Source organism: Acanthopagrus latus, chromosome 7 (assembly GCF_904848185.1).
Source record: "Acanthopagrus latus isolate v.2019 chromosome 7, fAcaLat1.1, whole genome shotgun sequence".
Taxonomy (NCBI): Eukaryota; Metazoa; Chordata; class Actinopteri; order Spariformes; family Sparidae; genus Acanthopagrus; species Acanthopagrus latus.
The window spans coordinates 1,609,929-1,628,084 of record NC_051045.1 but is presented as its reverse complement, the minus strand read 5'-3'; the positions used below and the strand labels follow the sequence as shown (position 1 = coordinate 1,628,084).

The window sequence follows — 18,156 nt, the reverse complement described above, 5'->3', positions numbered from 1 at the left end:
CGGACGAACAGAAAACGTGATGAAATAACAATTAAATGACAACACAGGAATAAAACACTATCTGTCTCCTGCGACCACGGTGATGTACAGAAAACTAAATATCTTCTGCCTGAGTCTTTAAAATAACACAAGTGAAGTGAAGAAAAGAGAAAAACAAGGAGGGAGGTCAGCGAGGGGAGAGAAAAGGAAAACGACAGAGAGAAATGGGAAGTCGGAGCGATGATGTTGTTATCGCTGTGATTCCGTTAGAGGAACATTTATCGCCATGCCAACAGAAAGGCCGGAGGGAGGAAGTGGACAAACAGCCAGACACGGACATATGTCTCGTTTGTCCATCTTCTTCCACTCTGTTGTGTTTGGCCAACACACACACACACACACACACACACACACACACACACACACACACACACACACTGGTTTGGCTGCTGTACGTACGTGGGTGTTGGGTTACCAGATGCCTCACAGGGCAGATAGATGTCCTCTCGAGAGAAAGCTGTGAACGACGTCGGCCACTCGGTCAGAACCGGAGGCTGCGACACTGAACACACACACACACACACACACACACACACACACACACAGAGTTATTAGATACTTTAAGACATCTCAGTGTACCGTAGAGTAATCACCGCTGAGTACAGTCACGTAAACACAAGAGTATAAATATTCTCAGATATTTGCAGCAGGATCGTTTATTTCTTCTGTTAGTTTCACTTTTTATTAGTTTATCTGACATGTAACAGACGCATCCGTACAAAGTGACTGATGGTGCCGACCAGCACACCAGGAGCAGTTTGGGGTTCAGACACTTCAACATGCAGGCCAGGGGAATCAAACCAGCGACCTTCTGATAAGAAGACACTGGCTCTACCTGAACCACAGCTGCCGTACATGTTGTGATCATTTTATTCCCCAGCACACATCAGGGAAAAAAATATAAGACCATCATTTAAATCTCAAGTTTAATTTGACTACTTATAGGATCCATGTCAGGCCTGAACTGACACCTGGCAGCCAATCAGAATCGAGTATTTTCAGTTCAGTCACTGACAACTTGACTCAACCAGCAGGTATATGTTTAAAATCCTCAGAGGAGAACAGGGCGTATCTACACGTCTCTGTATGATTATTGAACGTTGTGATCAGCTCTGATTGATCGGAGCGTTTCTGCACCAGCAGCTGCAGATGTGAGTCTGTGTTGTCATCGCTCGTCTCTCCATCTCTTGAAGATTCGCTGGGCTTGTTATAAAGTTTTTGAGAAAGGGGGGCTGAATAATTCATATGAAATGTTTTCTACTTTCTACATCATATTTAATGATTACAGTCTAACTGGCATAACAAACAAACAGCAGATAATGGACGGGAACCACATCCGGCTGTAATTGCCTGCCGGGCTTTGAAAGCAGACAAGCTTGTTGAAAGTGTGAAAAAAACAAAAAAAACCAAAAACTGTCGCCGCCTCGCCAAGACGCCGAGAGGACGCCAGCATCACGTCTGTCCGCTCAGTCAGCACGAAGCCGGAGACAAACAGCCTCTGTAACACCAGAACTTCTTAGATTTCTGGGTTTTGAACACTTTTAATGAACCCAATGCAACACGACATGATAATTAAAGAGCTGGAGGACGGATTTTGTTGCCTTTGCATGAAGTCGCTGTTTCCCTCCTGCTTCAGGTCTTTATGCTAAGCTACAGGAAGCTAACCTGCTGTAGCTTTTATATTTAGCGTACAGACGTGAGAGTGAAATCAGTTCTCTCATCCAATTTGCTGCAAGAAAGCAAAATGCATGAATGTGTTTGTGTGAAACGAATGACACATTAGACGCTTCGTGAAATTCTGAGCGCCAAGCTGAAAATCAGATACAGTTTTTGGAGAAACGTTTAGTTACTTTCAGCTTAACTGCACATAAAACACAAAGGGAAGTGTTGGTGATCAGGTCAACACCTGACAGGTGAGTGTGGGAGTCAAACCTTCACTGTCACAACAAAGAAAGTCACTTACTGTTCTGCACTTTATCTGTTCGTCCGCACGAAAGCAAGAAAGAAAGAAAGAGAGAAAGAAGGGAAACACTTAAAACACAGCAGTGACATTATAACGACTCGTCTGAAGGATTTCTCTTCCTCTCGCTTTTCTGACTCAGACACGACGGCGTCGCTGATCCATTTACATCTCCCCCCTCTGTCTCCCCCCTCTGTCTCCCCCCTCTGTCTCCCCCCTCTGTCTCCCCTCTGTCTCTCCCCTCTCTCCCCCCTCTCTCCCCCTTCCCTGTCCTCCTTCATCTCTCTCTTTCTCTTCACCTTCCCCCAGTCTCTGGTTTACATCCTCTCTCCTCCTCTCCTCCTCTTCTCATCTTCTCTGTCTCTTCCTCTCTCTGCCACACCCTGAGGAGGAGGAAGGTCAGCGGCTGAAGGTCGAGCTGAACCCGACTCCTCTTCCTCGTCTCCTCTTCCTCTCCTCTGGGACCCACCATTGGAAAAATCCTCCTGACCTTTGAACTTAACCTCTGAAACCAGAGGTCGCTCTAAATCTGATTGGGTGGATAAGTGTGTTTGTGTTTGCACTTCTGTCAGTGTGTTTAAACGTTAAGATTAAAAACTGAATCAGACGTTCAGGATTTATCTTAAGACCGTTTCAAACAAAAGAGCCAACGGACGAATGAAATGAGAAGAAAAGAAAGAACAGCAACACTGAAGGTTCATTCAACACATCCTGTGTGTTAATGAACGCAGACATGCAGCTGAAACAAATACACAAATTATCTAAAACTGACTAAAAATGTTCACAGCGTTGCATCATTCTCCTCAACAACTGAAGCAGTCAGCAACCATAAAACATAAAATGGCTCCGAACAGATCGTCTGATGTGATCCGAGTCTCCAGAAGACATTATTTACACCCTCAACACACAGTTGAACTCGTGGCTGTAACTCTATCTGCTCATATTACAGGCTGAATATATTTTATTGTGGCTCCTGACAGCAACACGTCGTTCAGGAGAACATTAACTTTCAGTCCGGCTCGTTTAAAGTCCTTTAAATTACCAGAATTTTTAAAGAAGCAGCAATATTTTTGTTTATTCTGTGAACTTCTGAGAAATTAAATAATCATCCTGTCAGAGCTTTAAAACCTCCTTTATAACTATATATGCTACATAAGTTTGGGCCTTCAGGAGCTCCGTAATGAACAACTGAAAAAAGATGTTTCAGACTTCCATATGATTTTTTGTCTTCATCGAACCTTTTTAATACTTTTAAAATGTCCTTATAGCTGCAACCAACCACATTACGGTGTGTTATAAGCTAATAATAATTAACTAGTGATACGTTTTTTACTTGGGTATTTTCTTGACTGATCGATTAGTTGTTTGGTCTAAAAAATGTCAGAAAATCTTTTGTCAACATCCTAAAAATACACAGTTTACTGTCATGGAGGAATAAAGACAACAGAAAATATTCACATTGTAGATGTTAGAATCAGAGAATGTTGAATAAAAGTGATTCATAATAACAAACTCCTCATGAATGATAAAAGACAGAATTCACTGTTGCTACAAACTGGAGAAGTTCATTTATTTTTTGTTTACTTGCGACAAAACCAGTAAACAAATATTTATTACACACAAGTTACAGCCGGTTATTAGAATCTACGACTGCGAAACCTATATTTGATTTACTGAGTAAATATGAAGGTTATTAAATCATAACAGAAGATATTAAAGTGATTTTTCTCAGAAGAAATATATTTTCCACTGAACATGAACCATAAACGTGGCTCAGCCACAGTCTCCGTCTGTCGGGCCGGTTTCCTCGTCCAATCACTGCAGCAGAACATGATGATGTAATCACGTTCACTACGGAGCCCAAACTCAATTATACAGGAGGTTTTAAAGCTCTGAAAGCATAATTACTTAAGTTATTTAAGAATTTAGGAGAAAGGTTATTCCAGCCGCCAGCGACTGTCCACAAAATATATTTTCCGGAGACATTTTATGTTTTTTGCTGCAACGCTGTTCGTGAAATGTTTCATGGACTCTGAAACTTCAGCTGACTTAAAGTATCTAAAGTGAAGTGTGATATTTACAGGGATGTTTCCCATAAACAATGAAGTGCACTGATTACATGTAAAATACTTGGTGCTTGATAAAACACATCAGATTCATAAATCTGCATTAATTTGAATTAATCAAACTGAGTTCTTTCATTTATTCACATCGACTCGACATTATAGGAAAACTTAATGCGACTCTTTGACACTTTGAACTCAAGTCTTCATATAAAACGGGAAATTTCCATGTAATTAAAACACTTAAAGATCAAAGAAATGTAAAAAAATAAATAAATAATTAAAACTGGTGTGTGTGACATGAACATGGCTGGATCGTCTGTGTTGGGATGCTGAAAAGGGGGAACACACATATCCGCAGACGGAGGAGGAGGAAGGTGGAGGAAGGAGGAGGAAGGTGGAGGAAGGAGGAGGAGTACTCACAGTTGTCGGGGATGTGGATGGCTCCCTGAGCGAGCGGAGGTGTCGAGGAGAGGAAGGACAAAGGGAGGAGGAGGAGGAGGATGAGGGGGAGGCCGGGGGAGTGCGGCCCCCTATAGCCCGTCCACCGGCGCTGTGACACACACATCTCTCAATGTCCCATGAAAAGTGACGCGGGACACCCACACACTCATCAACACACCCAGACAGACACACACTCCAGGGACCCGGGACCCTCTGGAGAGCAGGGACGGGTACACAACTGGGCTTTTAGTTGTTTAAGTGTGTGTGTGTGTGTGTGTGTGTGTGATGCGTTCACAGTCCAAACTCTGATGGAGCCTCTCGGTCAGGTCGCTGCTCCGGCTGCCGGCTGTGGAGGGGAGAATAAGAAGGAAGAGGGAGGGAGAGGAGGAGACGGGGGGAATGACCGGCAGAACAAAGGAGGGATGATGGGGGAGGAAGGAGGGAGGGAGGGAGGAGGGAGGGCACAGAGGGCAAGGAGAGAGGAGGAGAGAACGCAGAGACATCATTAATTTCATCAAACATAACTCATCCCAGAAGAAGACGAACATTAATGTATTCAGAGGAGGAATTAATGTCGACCTACAAACAAATACATCCCAATTAACTAACTGTGAGAGTGTGTGTGTGTGTGTGTGTGTGTGTGTGATGTTGAATATTCATTTTAATATGTAAACACACTTCAGAGTCCAGTTATTTATCTAATGCACCAAAAAAAAAACCAACATCCGGAAGACAAAAGGCGTTGCTGTGCGTGCAGGACGGGAGGGTGAGGTCATCCTGATGAAGACAGAAGATCAGATCACAGCAGCAGGAAACATCTTCTCTGCTAATGACATTACAAAGAGAGTGTGTGTGTGTGTGTGTGTGTTTCTGCCACGTCGACTGCATTTCCATTCATCTAAACATCTTCTCTTTTGTCCTCGGCTGCTGACTGAACGCTGACCCGTGACAGCAGGAGTGTCGGGGGGTGAGGGGGGGTGACAGCAGACACAGATGGATCGAGCTCTCGGCCCCTTTGTTCCTTTAAATCTCCTCAAAAACAAAAAAAAACACACCCTCAGCGCTCCAAGTTTGGTCATTTTCTTCTTTTTTAAACTTGAAGTGAGGGATTACACACTCCTCCTCCTCCTCCTCCTCAAAGCTCGTGAAATCCTTTGTGGAAATCTGCTCTGCACTTTCTAGTCGCTCTAAAAATAACCGACCGGCTCTTCAAAGACATCCGACGCTTTCACGAATGAAATAAATTCAAGGAGATCCCGCTAACGAACACACGCAGCAAAGAGTACAAAGTAAAAACACACTGCTCCCATTTATTTCCCGACTGGTTGGAGTTTTCTAAATCAACCTCGTCTCTAAGGAATTACCTTTAATTACTACAAAATCTCCTCTGTGAATCAAACTGAGCAGGGAAACACTTTCTGCTGGATGATGCTCCTTTACTACGCTGCTCCTAGTGAAGATAAAGGTTGAAATAAAAAAGCTTATGGCCTTGATGAAAAGTCTGATTCCACCTGAAGCAGCAGCCAGGATGGGTTTATAGCAAATACTCAGAAAATAGAAACACAAGTAGAAACGTTTGGTTATGTGGGTGTCTGAAAGATGCATAAACATGCTGATTATAGGCGTTTTGTCACATGGCTGATAGACGAGTTTTTACCTTACTGTTGTTTTTTTTCCTCTTGTGAGCGATCAGACTGCAACCAGAAGATTTTAAACAGGTTTTAAAAGTCCTAATAAATAATTTTCTGTATTATACACGATGTTTCTTCCAGAGCTGCTGATGGAAGTAAGAGTGAGACATCTCGCTTCATTCTCATCTCTATGAATCTGGCAGCAGAGCTCAGCTGTTAGTGCTTACTTGTGCTCTCATGCTAATATGCTAACATGCTAACATGCTAACATGAACACAGCCAGTCAGTTCACTGCAGCAGCTTCTGATATCCAGAGATGAAACTGACTGAACTGACTCCAGTCTGACACTCTGAAGTATGACAACAGGAGCAGAGGAGGTCACACGAGGCACCATAACTTATCTGTCGCCTGGAGACAGGGCTGGTCTTAACACACACACACACACACACACACACACACACACACACACACACGAGCCAGGAGTGACAGCTGGCTAATGTAGACCCCCTCCTACATCTAATCATTACGCAACCTGTCCCCAGCACACATCTCTCTCTCTCACGGACACACACACACACACACGCACACACACACACACACACACACACACACACACACACACACAGATAGACAGGAAACATACATGACCTCCATTTCAGCTCCTATTGTTGTCAGATCCTCACACAACTAGATCAGTGTTGTTGTCAATTATGACTCCTGGCACACACTCACTCACACACACACACACACACACACACACACACACACACACACACACTCACACACACACACACACACACACACACACACACACACACACAGATAGACAGGAAACATACATGACCTCCATTTCAGCTCCTATTGTTGTCAGATCCTCACACAACTAGATCGGTGTTGTTGTCAATTATGACTCCTGGCACACACTCACACACACACACTCACACACACACACACACACACACACACACACACACACACACACACACAATCTGCCCTGCTTTATGGTCACTTACACTTACACTTACACACACACACACACACACACACACACACACCTGCCCCCCAGCCCTTGCGGCTGCTGTTACCTGCCAGGCTTATTTACAAAATAAATGATCCAAAGAGAACAGTGGGACATGAAGTGTGTGTGTGTGTGTGTGTGTGTGTGTGTGTGTGTGTGTGTGTGTGTGTGTGTGTGTGTGTGTGTGTGTGTGCGTGTGCGTGTTGGGCATTAACGAGGGGGGAGATAACGACCAGCGGTGGGGGTTCCCCTGATGTAATGAGGGCAGACAGAGACTGTAACAGAGGTACAGAAAGTGAATGATGGCTGATGGAAATGTCCCAGCATGCTCCAGTTAATAACACCCAGCAGACGCTCGGATTCTGGTTGGTGGCTGTTTAAAAAAAGCAGCAGCAGCAGCAGCAGTAGAAGAAGAAGAAGTAGGGTTATTCATGTGGACTTCCTGTAATTTAAATATTCATGGACCTCCTACTGTGTCGCTGAGTTAAGGCGGGGGGAGGGGCCGGAGTCATTAATGAATTAAGTCTTAATCTAAAGACGAGTGACGGCGGCTCGTCTTCCTCTCGGACGTGGAGTGTGTCTGCGTGTCTTTATTCAGGCTGCAGCTCAAAGATACTTGACCTCCGCTGACGGAGAAACACTCTCAGCGTCTCAATGACATTTAAGACACGGAGCTGTTCTCTTCTCATCGTCTCAGACGCGTTATGGCCTCTTGAATTGAATCAGACTGGGAGCCACCAGAGAAGAGGGAAGTCCATTTAGGATTTAGAGATGAGTGATGTGCTGGAAGAGTCTGCAAATCCTGTCAGCAGCTTCTTTAGATAGAAAAGGTGGCACATCTGCAGGTAAAGGCTGCGATGTGCCGCCTTGTCTTTCTAAAATAGAGGTGTAATATTCCTTCTTTTCTAAAAGCCACTGAGGTAGGTGTAAACATGTGACGTGACGCGAAGCAGGAAGTTGGGCTGTGAACAGTGAAGCAGGTGGAATTTGTTATCAAAATAAAAGGCTGGCACACTGACGGCTCGGATTTACAGCAGTGGAGGTGGAAGAACGTGTTCCCTCCGAGGTCCGAAACAGACCCCAGCAGCCAACAGCCTTCTGTCCAAATCTGCAGACCTAGCTGCAAAAAAGACGGCCTGCTGCCCAGAATAAAAACGGCTTGTGCTGTAATTGAGAGCATTCAGTGCATCTGTGGTCGAGTTTGCTATATATCAACACTGCATGTATCTGTGCTTCAATCCTCACGCTGTGCAGACGCCGGCCTCGTCTCTCCGAAGTCTCACATTCACTGAAAATCATAAAAACCATCGCAGACCATCAGAGAATCAGTTGCTAACCATTTTGATCACGATTTAATCATTCAAGTTATTTTTCTCAGGCACAAATGACAAACGTGTTTCTGTCTTTTTGAAATGTAGAATATAGAATATGTTAAATGTTCTTGGGCTGCTGGTTGGACAGAAGATATTTCAAGATGTCACCATGGACTTCAACTTTTCTGTATTCAGACCAAACAGGTACGTGGAGGTAACAGTCTACACAGTGTACGAGTCGAACAAGCAAAACAAAAGTCATGAAGTCAGAAAACTGGCTCCAACTTCAGCTAAACATTAGCCACCATGAAGCTAATGGTCACACCAGACTTAAGGAGGCTGCAGCACCGAAACACCTGCAAGAACTGGACTGAACCAGAACTTCTTGTTCATAAGAGCAATATGTGGAGGTTGGTGGAGGTTATCAAACATATCATGCAGCTGTTTCCATCTACATACAGTGTGTTGGATCAATAAATATGTGTTTTGTCTACAGGGTGTTATTCTATATGATTGCAACAGTAATTATCATACATGACAGATGTGTTTGGACTCAATTACAGCACATCCAGCGCCTGCGGGCAGCCATGTTTCTGTTCTGTACCACTTAACATTAAACATACTGTACCAATTTCCTCTATCTGTTGCCCCGCTGCCTCCTCCAGAGTCCCGAGCCGTCCCACAGAACCTGAGGGGCTTTAGAGGGTCGGCAGGTGGACCAGCAGAGTCCACCGGGAGGTTTGGGAGGAGGGGAGGCAAGACGGGGGCAGGTGGGACGGTCTATTGGGAAGCCTGAGGCGCAAGGGATCAGGGTGGAGGGGATCAGAGAGTCAAGGAGACGGAGGAGGAGGAGGAGGAGGAGGAGGAAGAGGAGGAGGAGGTGCAGGTGGACGGATCGAGAGCGACAGAGCGAGAAATTAATTCATTGATAGATTCCGATCTGCAGGAAGGAATTGGGAAGTGTGGATGGAGAGATTACGCAAAGGCGAAGAGGAGAGGTAGCGTACTTCTCCCTCAGTGCACAACACACACACACACACGCACACGCACACACGCACACGCACACACACACACGCACACACACACACGCACACACACAATGAAACAGATGAAACTGAAAGCTATTCCCAGTTTGTCCCTCCCAGTTGGCCGCGTGACCTAAATTCACCTAAATTCATTATTCATTACATACCTCGTATTTACTACTGCACACACACACACACACACACACGCACACACAAATGCTGACCATGCTACACCCTGCAGCAATGAGGTGGGTTGAGCCCATAGGTGATTTTATCTACATTTTGTGTGTGTGTGTGTGTGCCGATCTGTAGATCACAGTGCTGATGTCCTTCACATCAGGCTTCATGAATATGTAACACAACTGTCATTTTAATAAAATGAGTCGATCAAGTGCGTGTTTTTAGATTGTGTGTGTGTGTGTATGTGTGTGTGTGTGTAAGTAAGTGTGTGTGTGTGTGTGTGTGTGTGTGTGTGTGTGTGTGTGTGTGTGAGGTGTGTATGTGTATGTGTGTGTAAGTAAGTGTGTGTGTGTGTGTGTAAGTAAGTGTGTGTGTGTGTGCTGTACTGCCTCCTTAAAATTACATTTCTATAGGATGACTACTAATGAGTAAAGGCAAAAAGCTTTCTCTGGATTATGTTAATTCACACTTAATGAGGATTCTGGATACAACATGCAAATATTTCACAAAGAACATTATTACAATTTTTTTTTTTTACGTTCAGGCGGTGAAGCACTCGGATAAAGTCGGGGAAATATCGTTGTCATGGTAACATATTGATAAAATAAAGAAACATGACGTGTTTACTGCCCGACCTTTAAGCTAGAAGCTTCTTTTATTATATTTGCAGGAAATCTAGACAGAAGTTAAATAAATCAAATGCCCACAAAAAGGAAAAGACAGAGAAACAAAAGCAGGGGTTGATGGCTGACAAACTACCTGTCTGTCTACCTGTCTGTCTACCTGTCTGTCTACCTGTCTGTCTACCTGTCTGTCTACCTGAGTCTACTAAAGTTATTCTAACCTGTAAATAACAAACACAAACCTTCATTCTACCTGAGACGCTGTTAAACTATCTGTGGCGCTGACTCAGCCTTCAGCAGATGACAGCAGTAATATCGTTAATATCCATTTTGTTACGCTGCAGTTCGTCACATCGTTATCTTTGTTTAAAAAGCTCCTTTAAATGCCTGAAATGAAGAGATTTAAACTGAATGAAGAGATTCTATGTGCAGTGTTCAACATCTGATTCACGGCCTGCTGGAAAATGAGTCTTGACATAATGACGATGCTGTTTGGACAGACACTAGAATCTGTTGTCCTCACGTCTTCTTCTGTTGTTCCTGTCACCGCCCACTGCAGCCCGTTGTCTCACTGTCTGGATATGAGACGTGATATCAACACGTCCGGCTCCCGGCGGTCCAGAGTCTTTCTGGTAAGTGACTCTCGGGTTGTTTTCCAGCATCATGGCGGCGTGTCACCGCTCTGATGTCATCGTCACGTCACCATCACCTCCACACTCACTCAGACACCCACAGCCTTCGAGTCTGTCTTCAGCTTCCTTTGTGTCCGAGTCGAACTGGGCCGGGACTCCCCGCGGTGAAGACGACATGAATAACTCGACGAACACGAGGAGGTTTCTGACCCGGGTACAAAGCACGACAGCTGACAGGCCTCCAACCGCCCGCCGTCGTCTTCTTCTTCCTCTCTGTCTTTGTTTTCTCTCTGTTTGTGTCTCTCCTCCATCATTAGCCACTTCTCCTCCACTGTGTTTGTGTCTGCAGCCTCTCTCTCTCTCTGGCTCCACACCAGTCATATTTCTGTGAAACGGCTCGAGGCGAGGCTTAAATATGAGACTCCCATGTCTTATCAGCTTCAACCATAAAAGAAAGGCTGTAATGAAGAGCAGAGCATCCAAACCCGCCCGTTAAACGAGGCACTGTAGATTTATCCAAACAATGTTCTGGTGCTGGGAACGATCAGCGGCTGGAGATGTTAACCTCGGTTGTTTCTGTCAGTCGGCGCGCCTCTTTGATAAAAAGACGTATCTCAACTACTACTGGATGGATTTACATTAAATGTGGTGCAGACAGTCACATCCTCATCAGCCTGAGTTCCCCTCAGCTCCAACTGTACTCTGTGTCTGCAGATCATTAGCACACGTTAGCATGCTCAAACAAAGATTATAAACACTATACTTGCGAATCATCAGCATGCTAGCTTTGTCACTGTGGGCACGTTAGAGCTGCGAGCACTGAAACTGTTCAGACGTCAGACTCGACTGCGAACATCAACCTGCTGTCAGCCGACTGTTTCTGTCAGCGATCATCTCCCCTCGTTACAGGAAACAACAGCAACGTCCTCTGAGCTAACAGCCTGCACACAGGTGAGACACAGGTAAGTTACCTCCATCCAAACCTGCTCGCTTACAGTGGCTTATAGATGAGTGCACAGATCAGCAGAATGTGCATCTATTAGAGCTGCAACTGATAAATGTTTTCTTTACTGGTTAATCTGCAGATTATTGTCTTGATTAAGCAAATTGCAAATTTCCCCGCATCTCAAACTGACGTCTTCAAACGGCTTCTTTTGTCCAAAAAACACAAGATATTCAATTCAGGATCACAGCAGTAAATCCTCACGACTGAGAAGCTTAAACAAGTGAGTGTTTCAGCGTTTGTGCTTCAGAAATGACCTCATTTATTATCATAATGTACGTCCAGCATCTAGCTGTCACAGTCTGGAATTATACCTTTGTGCCATTACTGTGAATTTGCCTTTCAGATGTGACGGGGGAGAATTCTCACCCGCTGGTCCCACAGCACAACCCGACGCCTTTCACATTCAAATCAGCTCTTATTGGCGTGACATTGTTTAGCCACCTCTGGATTTCCCCCACCTCCAACCACACACACACACACACACACACACACACACCCTGCAGACACAAAACCAGTCTCGTGTGTGTTTGTTTCTGATTTGCCTCTCACCACACGACAAACGAAGCGCCTGCACAGGAGCGCATAAATCAGTCATTAGTGACGGTATGTTCCTGGATAAACAGCAGCTCCCGCGCTGGGTGGCTTCCTCGCCGCGGCCGGGGTCTATTAGATTTAGCTGAGGGGCGAGTGGCACCAGCTGTGAGAGGCCACAGCCTAACAGAGCGCTCAGGGCGGTTTAGACAAGACCCACGACCACACATCCATCACTGCCTTCACGTGAAGTACACTGCGAGGAGGCGGAGAGCCACCGAGCTATTAATGAGCTCCGGATAAAACTCAGTTAAACAGTTAAACATCGACAGGAAACAGGTCATTTTAGCTGATGTAATCCTCTTACTCAACAGTAACTGATTAATCTAATGTAATCTTATTAACACAGAGCGGATTAAAAACATGAAATCATCCACAATATCAGCGATGCTGTCCTGAGTCAAGAGTCCTGCAGCTGCTGGGAAGCTTCACTGTATGTGATGTCAATCAATATCCAACATGATCATGTATCACATGTCTGCGACGGGCCCAGTTAACCTGCAGCATTAACACACCGCTGACCAGCAAGACCAGTGAGCAAGACTGACTCTGTTTCTTCTTCTTCTTCTTCTGTTTGCTTCTCTGTTTCCAAGAACAAGCTGATTATAAACATGGTCGAGAGAGGAAACGTCTCAGACACGCAGCAGAAAGACCCACAGCTAATAACTGTTTTCATTCACGGTTAATCTGCAAATCATCGTCTCGGCTTCCCATAGCACAAAAAGTGGCGACTTCTTTTGTCCCGAAAAACAAGATTCAGTTCACGATCATATGAAACGAATCTGATTCATGATATCTAGCAGACAAAGAGCAACATCCCAACGTCTTGCTGATGTCGGCTGAGATACGTTGGAGAGACGCAGTAAACCAGATGCTTCACTCGCAGACGCTCGCCACGATGTGTCTTTCTGATGAGACGTCTGTGTGCTATCTAGGATTCATTCGGAGACAAACGTGGTCATCATCATCATTAGGAAACTCGACTTTCACTCTGTCTTTATTTCTGTTTTGGTCTCCACCAGCTTCTGAGACTGTGTCTGTCGGACGGTTGCTGCAGATCTCGTACACATGAAGGTCACTGCTGAGCCCGGCGATGATTCTTCATCAGCGATTGAATACACATGTAATAATTTGATTTGATGACGGCCGTCTGAATAAAGCATCTCTAACTTGACAGGAGGAAGATGATTTGATTGGGCGTTGCTGCTCTTGATGGCGCGGCAGTAAAACTTTGTGAGGCTCGAGATAATAACCGGCCTGAAGAGAGAGTTACTTCACATTATGCAGATGAGTTCCTGTGAAATGTTTTCACCACTGGCACATCTTCACACACACACACACACACACACACACACACACACACACACACACACACACACACACACACACACACACACACACACACAATCATCCACCCGCCCACGCTCCTCCTCTCTCGAGCCTCCCACATCCACCCACCCACGCACCCCCACCACCACCCAGAGGCTCGTCTGTCTCTCATCCTCAGACCGTGAACCAGCTGCTGCCAATCCACCGAGAGCTCCGACTCCCAGCAGCCTCAGCAGCCACTCGCACCGCAGCTAATCCCCGCTGGCAGGTAGAAGACGTTTCCCTGAGCTTTGATTCTGCCGCTTCACATAATAACCTCATCCTCTTCATCTTCAAGGTGTCGGGTCGAGCCCGGCGGCCGTCCTCCACCACACGAGGAATCGGCTGGGAAACGGTTCAGATCTAGAGATGATCGTTACAGTCGCCTGGAAAATATGTCCTCGCTGTATGTGTCTGCAGAAGGATAAGTTCCATACGTATGGCATTAACATTTCTACGATATACGCAGACGTCACCTGGACGACACGACTGCCAAGCAACACAATTTAGACCAACAAATGTCAGCGACCGTCTTTGTGGAAACTAAAGTCTGTATTTCACAAGATATGATGGGAAAGTTTCCAGGAATTTTTTTTATCCCAAGACAAGATCTTTTCCTGACACGCATCGAGGGTTTTTTGCACCTTAACCCAACCGGAGAGAAAGCACAGCACTGTTACGATTGATTTGGAAAGAAGTTGCTCGTATCCAATAAAAAGTTTCTGCATATTGGTGGTTTTGCAGAAACGCACCGAGCCGACATTTAGATCGTGTCACGGTTAAAACACAAACACAATTTTTATTGATGAATTGTTGTCCGCTGGAGAGTGAAGACAAAGAACAGTATTTCAAAAAAAAACTGTTCCTCTGAGAACATGACAGACATCAGCTGAAAAAAGTTTGAATTACTCTAAAAAGAAATAAGCAAAGAATATTATTTGAACTGCAGATGTCGGCTGTGAACCTCCAGTTAGCAGCAGACAACTTCAAATAAAAGCAACTTGAACTGAATCATGCCGTCAGCTGTGTTCTTCCACAGAGTTCATTTGTTTCTTCAGTTCTCTAAACTGCCTCAAACTCTCAGAGCCGCCGTACAAACATGTTGTAAATCAAACTCTGACGTCTCTCTGGATGCTCTGTGTGTCCGTCACCACGTCTCAAAAAGAGCCACAACTGTGTCTCCAGGTTACTCCACTCCCAGGTGGGAGATCACATTTCTTCATCTCTGCTCAACTCAGAGAGTCTCTCTCTCTCTCTCCTTCATCCGTCTGCAGCTTCCTCCTCTCCTCCCTCTCACCTCAGAAGGAACAGGAAGGAAGGTTTAAATTAAAAGGGGATTTGATGCTTATCATATTATTCAATCAGTCGGTGAAACTGTCAATTTGCATTATGTGTAAGTGTGTGTAGCCGCTCTCTCTCTCTCTCTCTCCGTCTCTCCCATCCCTTTCCCCCGTCACCATGGTAACCCCCTGACTCCAGCAGCACACAGTAATATTTCTCTCCCCCATCCCCCACGCTGCCCCTCCTTCTTCTCTCCCATCCCCCACTCCGTCCCTCCACACCTCTCCCTCGCTTTCTCTCCAGTGCCACTCCCTTCATCTCCTCGATTCACCTCTCCATCGCTCTCTCTCTCTCTCTCTCACACACAAACACACACATATAAATGCACACACACACTCTCTCGTGCTATTGTCTCCCACCTGCTTCTCCTCCCACGTTTGACTCGGCTGCTCTGCGGTTTGTCTGGTTTTTAGGAAACATACAGAAACACGAACAATGTCAACGTCCCACGAACACAAAACGAAACGGACGCTCAGCTGTGGGAGAAGTGACGGCGTCAGGGACGAACTGCAGGTGTGAAGAGATAAATGAAAGCAAGAATAGAAACAGAAGAAAAAGAAACGACGGAGAGAGTTTTGAGTGCTGTGTCCCTGAAAGGTTGTGCTTCTCTCATGAGTTTGAATTAGTACAGATGATAAAATATTTTTTAAATGTTAGAAACTGAGAAACAGATGCATCAATCGGAGCAGAAAGGACTTGCAAAAAGACAACATAAAGAATAATCCATTATATGACAGATAAATCTGTCGACCTTCAGACAACTCGCTGGTGTCACTCAGTCAAAGGATTCGTACCAGAACGATCCGTTAATCTGAAGTTCTTCTTATGAAATAAAGCGTCACATCTTCACAAAGCTCAGAGCGACGTGAATATCACGATTCGTCCAAACAAAGTCACAAAAAACTGAAAATATTCATATTTTTTGGCTGAAACCAGAGAAATGTTTCTTAAAACAGCGGAATATTAATGTTTTAATCTTTTTCTAAGAAGATGAATAATTTGTAGGAGGAAATATTTTAACTGTAGAAGTGAAGCTGCGAGTGACAACCACTGTCTTCATCAATACAAATACATAATAAATACAATGATGATTATTGTTATTCTGCTGATTATATCCAAGGTGACATCATCTAAATATCAAAATTTGAATATATTCTGTTTATAATGAGTCAAATAAAAACTAGAATTTATCACATTTGTGATATTTTTGCTCAAAATGACTTAAAGAGATAATTAAAACTTTTAATTTTCTGTCCATCAACTGATTGATAGTTGAATAATTTCTTAAACACATTTTAACTGTAACACGTCTGAAAAGTGACGACTCATTATTGATTAATCTGCTGATTTCATCGAAGGTAAAGTAAAAATATTCAGTTTACTAAAATATGAGTCAAAGAAAAGAAACAGTCTCTCACATTTAGCAGCTGGAATCAGAGAATATCTGATATCTTAGATTGATAAAGATCCAAATAATGGTCAATACATTATTTTGTCCATCTGTACTGGACGATCAGAATATTCGCTGATACGTTTTACGTCAGTCAAATAATGGATTGATCTCTACAGGATGTGTGTTTCGTGTGAGTCTTTATTCTTAAATAAGTTATGACAAATATTGATCAGACTGGGATGAGATGGATTAAAATGAGCTTCTGATCAAAACGATTAACGGACTGAGAGATTCCCATCGACCCGAGTCATCGTCCGTGGAAACACTCGGACGGTGTGAGTCAGACTTCTGTCGTTTATCAGTCGGCCGCTGGTCACTGAACTCTGTGTGTGTTACGGTCAGATTTATTGAGCACCATGTGATCGTTTGTCACTCGACTGACTGATGATATTGTTGTCACATATTCGGCCCATAAAGTGTCCTCTGTGTTTGTGGTCCGTCCATGAATGAGCTCCTGTCACAGTTCAACCGCAACGGCCAGAAAAACAGACACAAGTCACATATTTGCAGGAGGAAGTGTGTGTGGTTGTGTGTGTGTTTGTGTGTGTGTTAGTGTTCACACATGTGCACTGTACATGAAGCCACTGAAGTTAGATTAGCTGTTTCTGAGGAGATTAAAGCCCCAAACACAGAGAGGCTGTTAAGACCCTCCTACAGTTTCTAATCCCAGCTAATGGATGCACCCCCGACCCGCCACACACACACACACACACACACACACACACACACACACACACACACACACACACACACACACACACGCACACACAGGGGGAGGGAGACGACATTAGGAAGAAGAGCTGCGAGGGAAACAAGAAGAAGAAGAAGAAGAAGAAGAAGAAGAAGAAGAAGAAGAAGAAGAAGAGGGGCATTCCTCTCATTTCTCAACACAAAGGCCTCATTCTGTGGAGGAGAAATGGAAAAACAAGGGGAAAGACAGAGGAAGAAAAGGCCAAAAGAGAGGAAAGAGGGAGCAGAGGGGAGGGAGTGGGGGCGTGAGAGAGATGGATGAAGATGGATGAGAAAAAGGCCACAATGAGAAACGCTGAGGAATCAGAGATGGAGAGGAACTGAGAAAGAGCAAAAGTCAGACTAATCTCATTTTCTGGGCCCAGACTTCCCTCCGACCCGCCGTCCTCCAGCTCGGAGCTTTTAGTCTGGCTCCAAACTGCATCCTCAACCTCTCTCCTGGGACTCTTACTGACTCTATAGAGCTGCCAGGACAAGTCAGATTCATGTTGTCCTCTCACGGCGCACGCTATCGTACAAATCTAAACGCTACCGGGAGGTCAGACAGTCTGTCTGCTTACAGCAGGTTCAACATGTCAGAGAGAAGCAGTCGTGATTCAAGTTCAAGATAAACACCAGAAAAGATACAAGACAGAGTGGAAGATCTCCGTCTGTCTTCTTAATAGTTGTAATGGGGAAACTATCCTAATAATAACAGAGTCAGTCGGCAGATTTAAAC

The 18,156-nt window shown here is 44.7% G+C and overlaps 3 protein-coding genes across 5 annotated transcripts in view; 1 reads left to right on the top strand and 2 right to left on the bottom strand.

Moving 5' to 3' along the window:
- LOC119022489 (putative C-type lectin domain family 20 member A) overlaps nt 1-18,156 on the top strand; it is an 826,153-nt gene that overhangs the window by 89,923 nt on the left and 718,074 nt on the right. The gene's annotated exons all lie outside the window — the stretch shown is intronic.
- Nucleotides 1-18,156, bottom strand: part of LOC119022462 (macrophage mannose receptor 1-like) — a 409,060-nt gene that overhangs the window by 62,716 nt on the left and 328,188 nt on the right. The window lies entirely within an intron of this gene.
- The window catches only part of LOC119022456 (neural cell adhesion molecule L1.1-like), a 37,502-nt gene that overhangs the window by 15,612 nt on the left and 3,734 nt on the right, over nt 1-18,156 (bottom strand). For 2 of the 3 annotated variants that reach the window (XM_037103368.1, XM_037103369.1), the window contains exons 2-4: nt 4,486-4,852; nt 2,003-2,017; nt 439-541 (exon numbers count right to left, since the gene is read on the bottom strand). In XM_037103368.1, the coding sequence (XP_036959263.1) occupies nt 439-541; nt 2,003-2,017; nt 4,486-4,630 (263 nt within the window). In that variant the 5' untranslated portion in view covers nt 4,631-4,852. The remainder of the gene's footprint in view (nt 1-438; nt 542-2,002; nt 2,018-4,485; nt 4,853-18,156) is intronic. The other variant, XM_037103370.1, reaches the window with a different exon arrangement.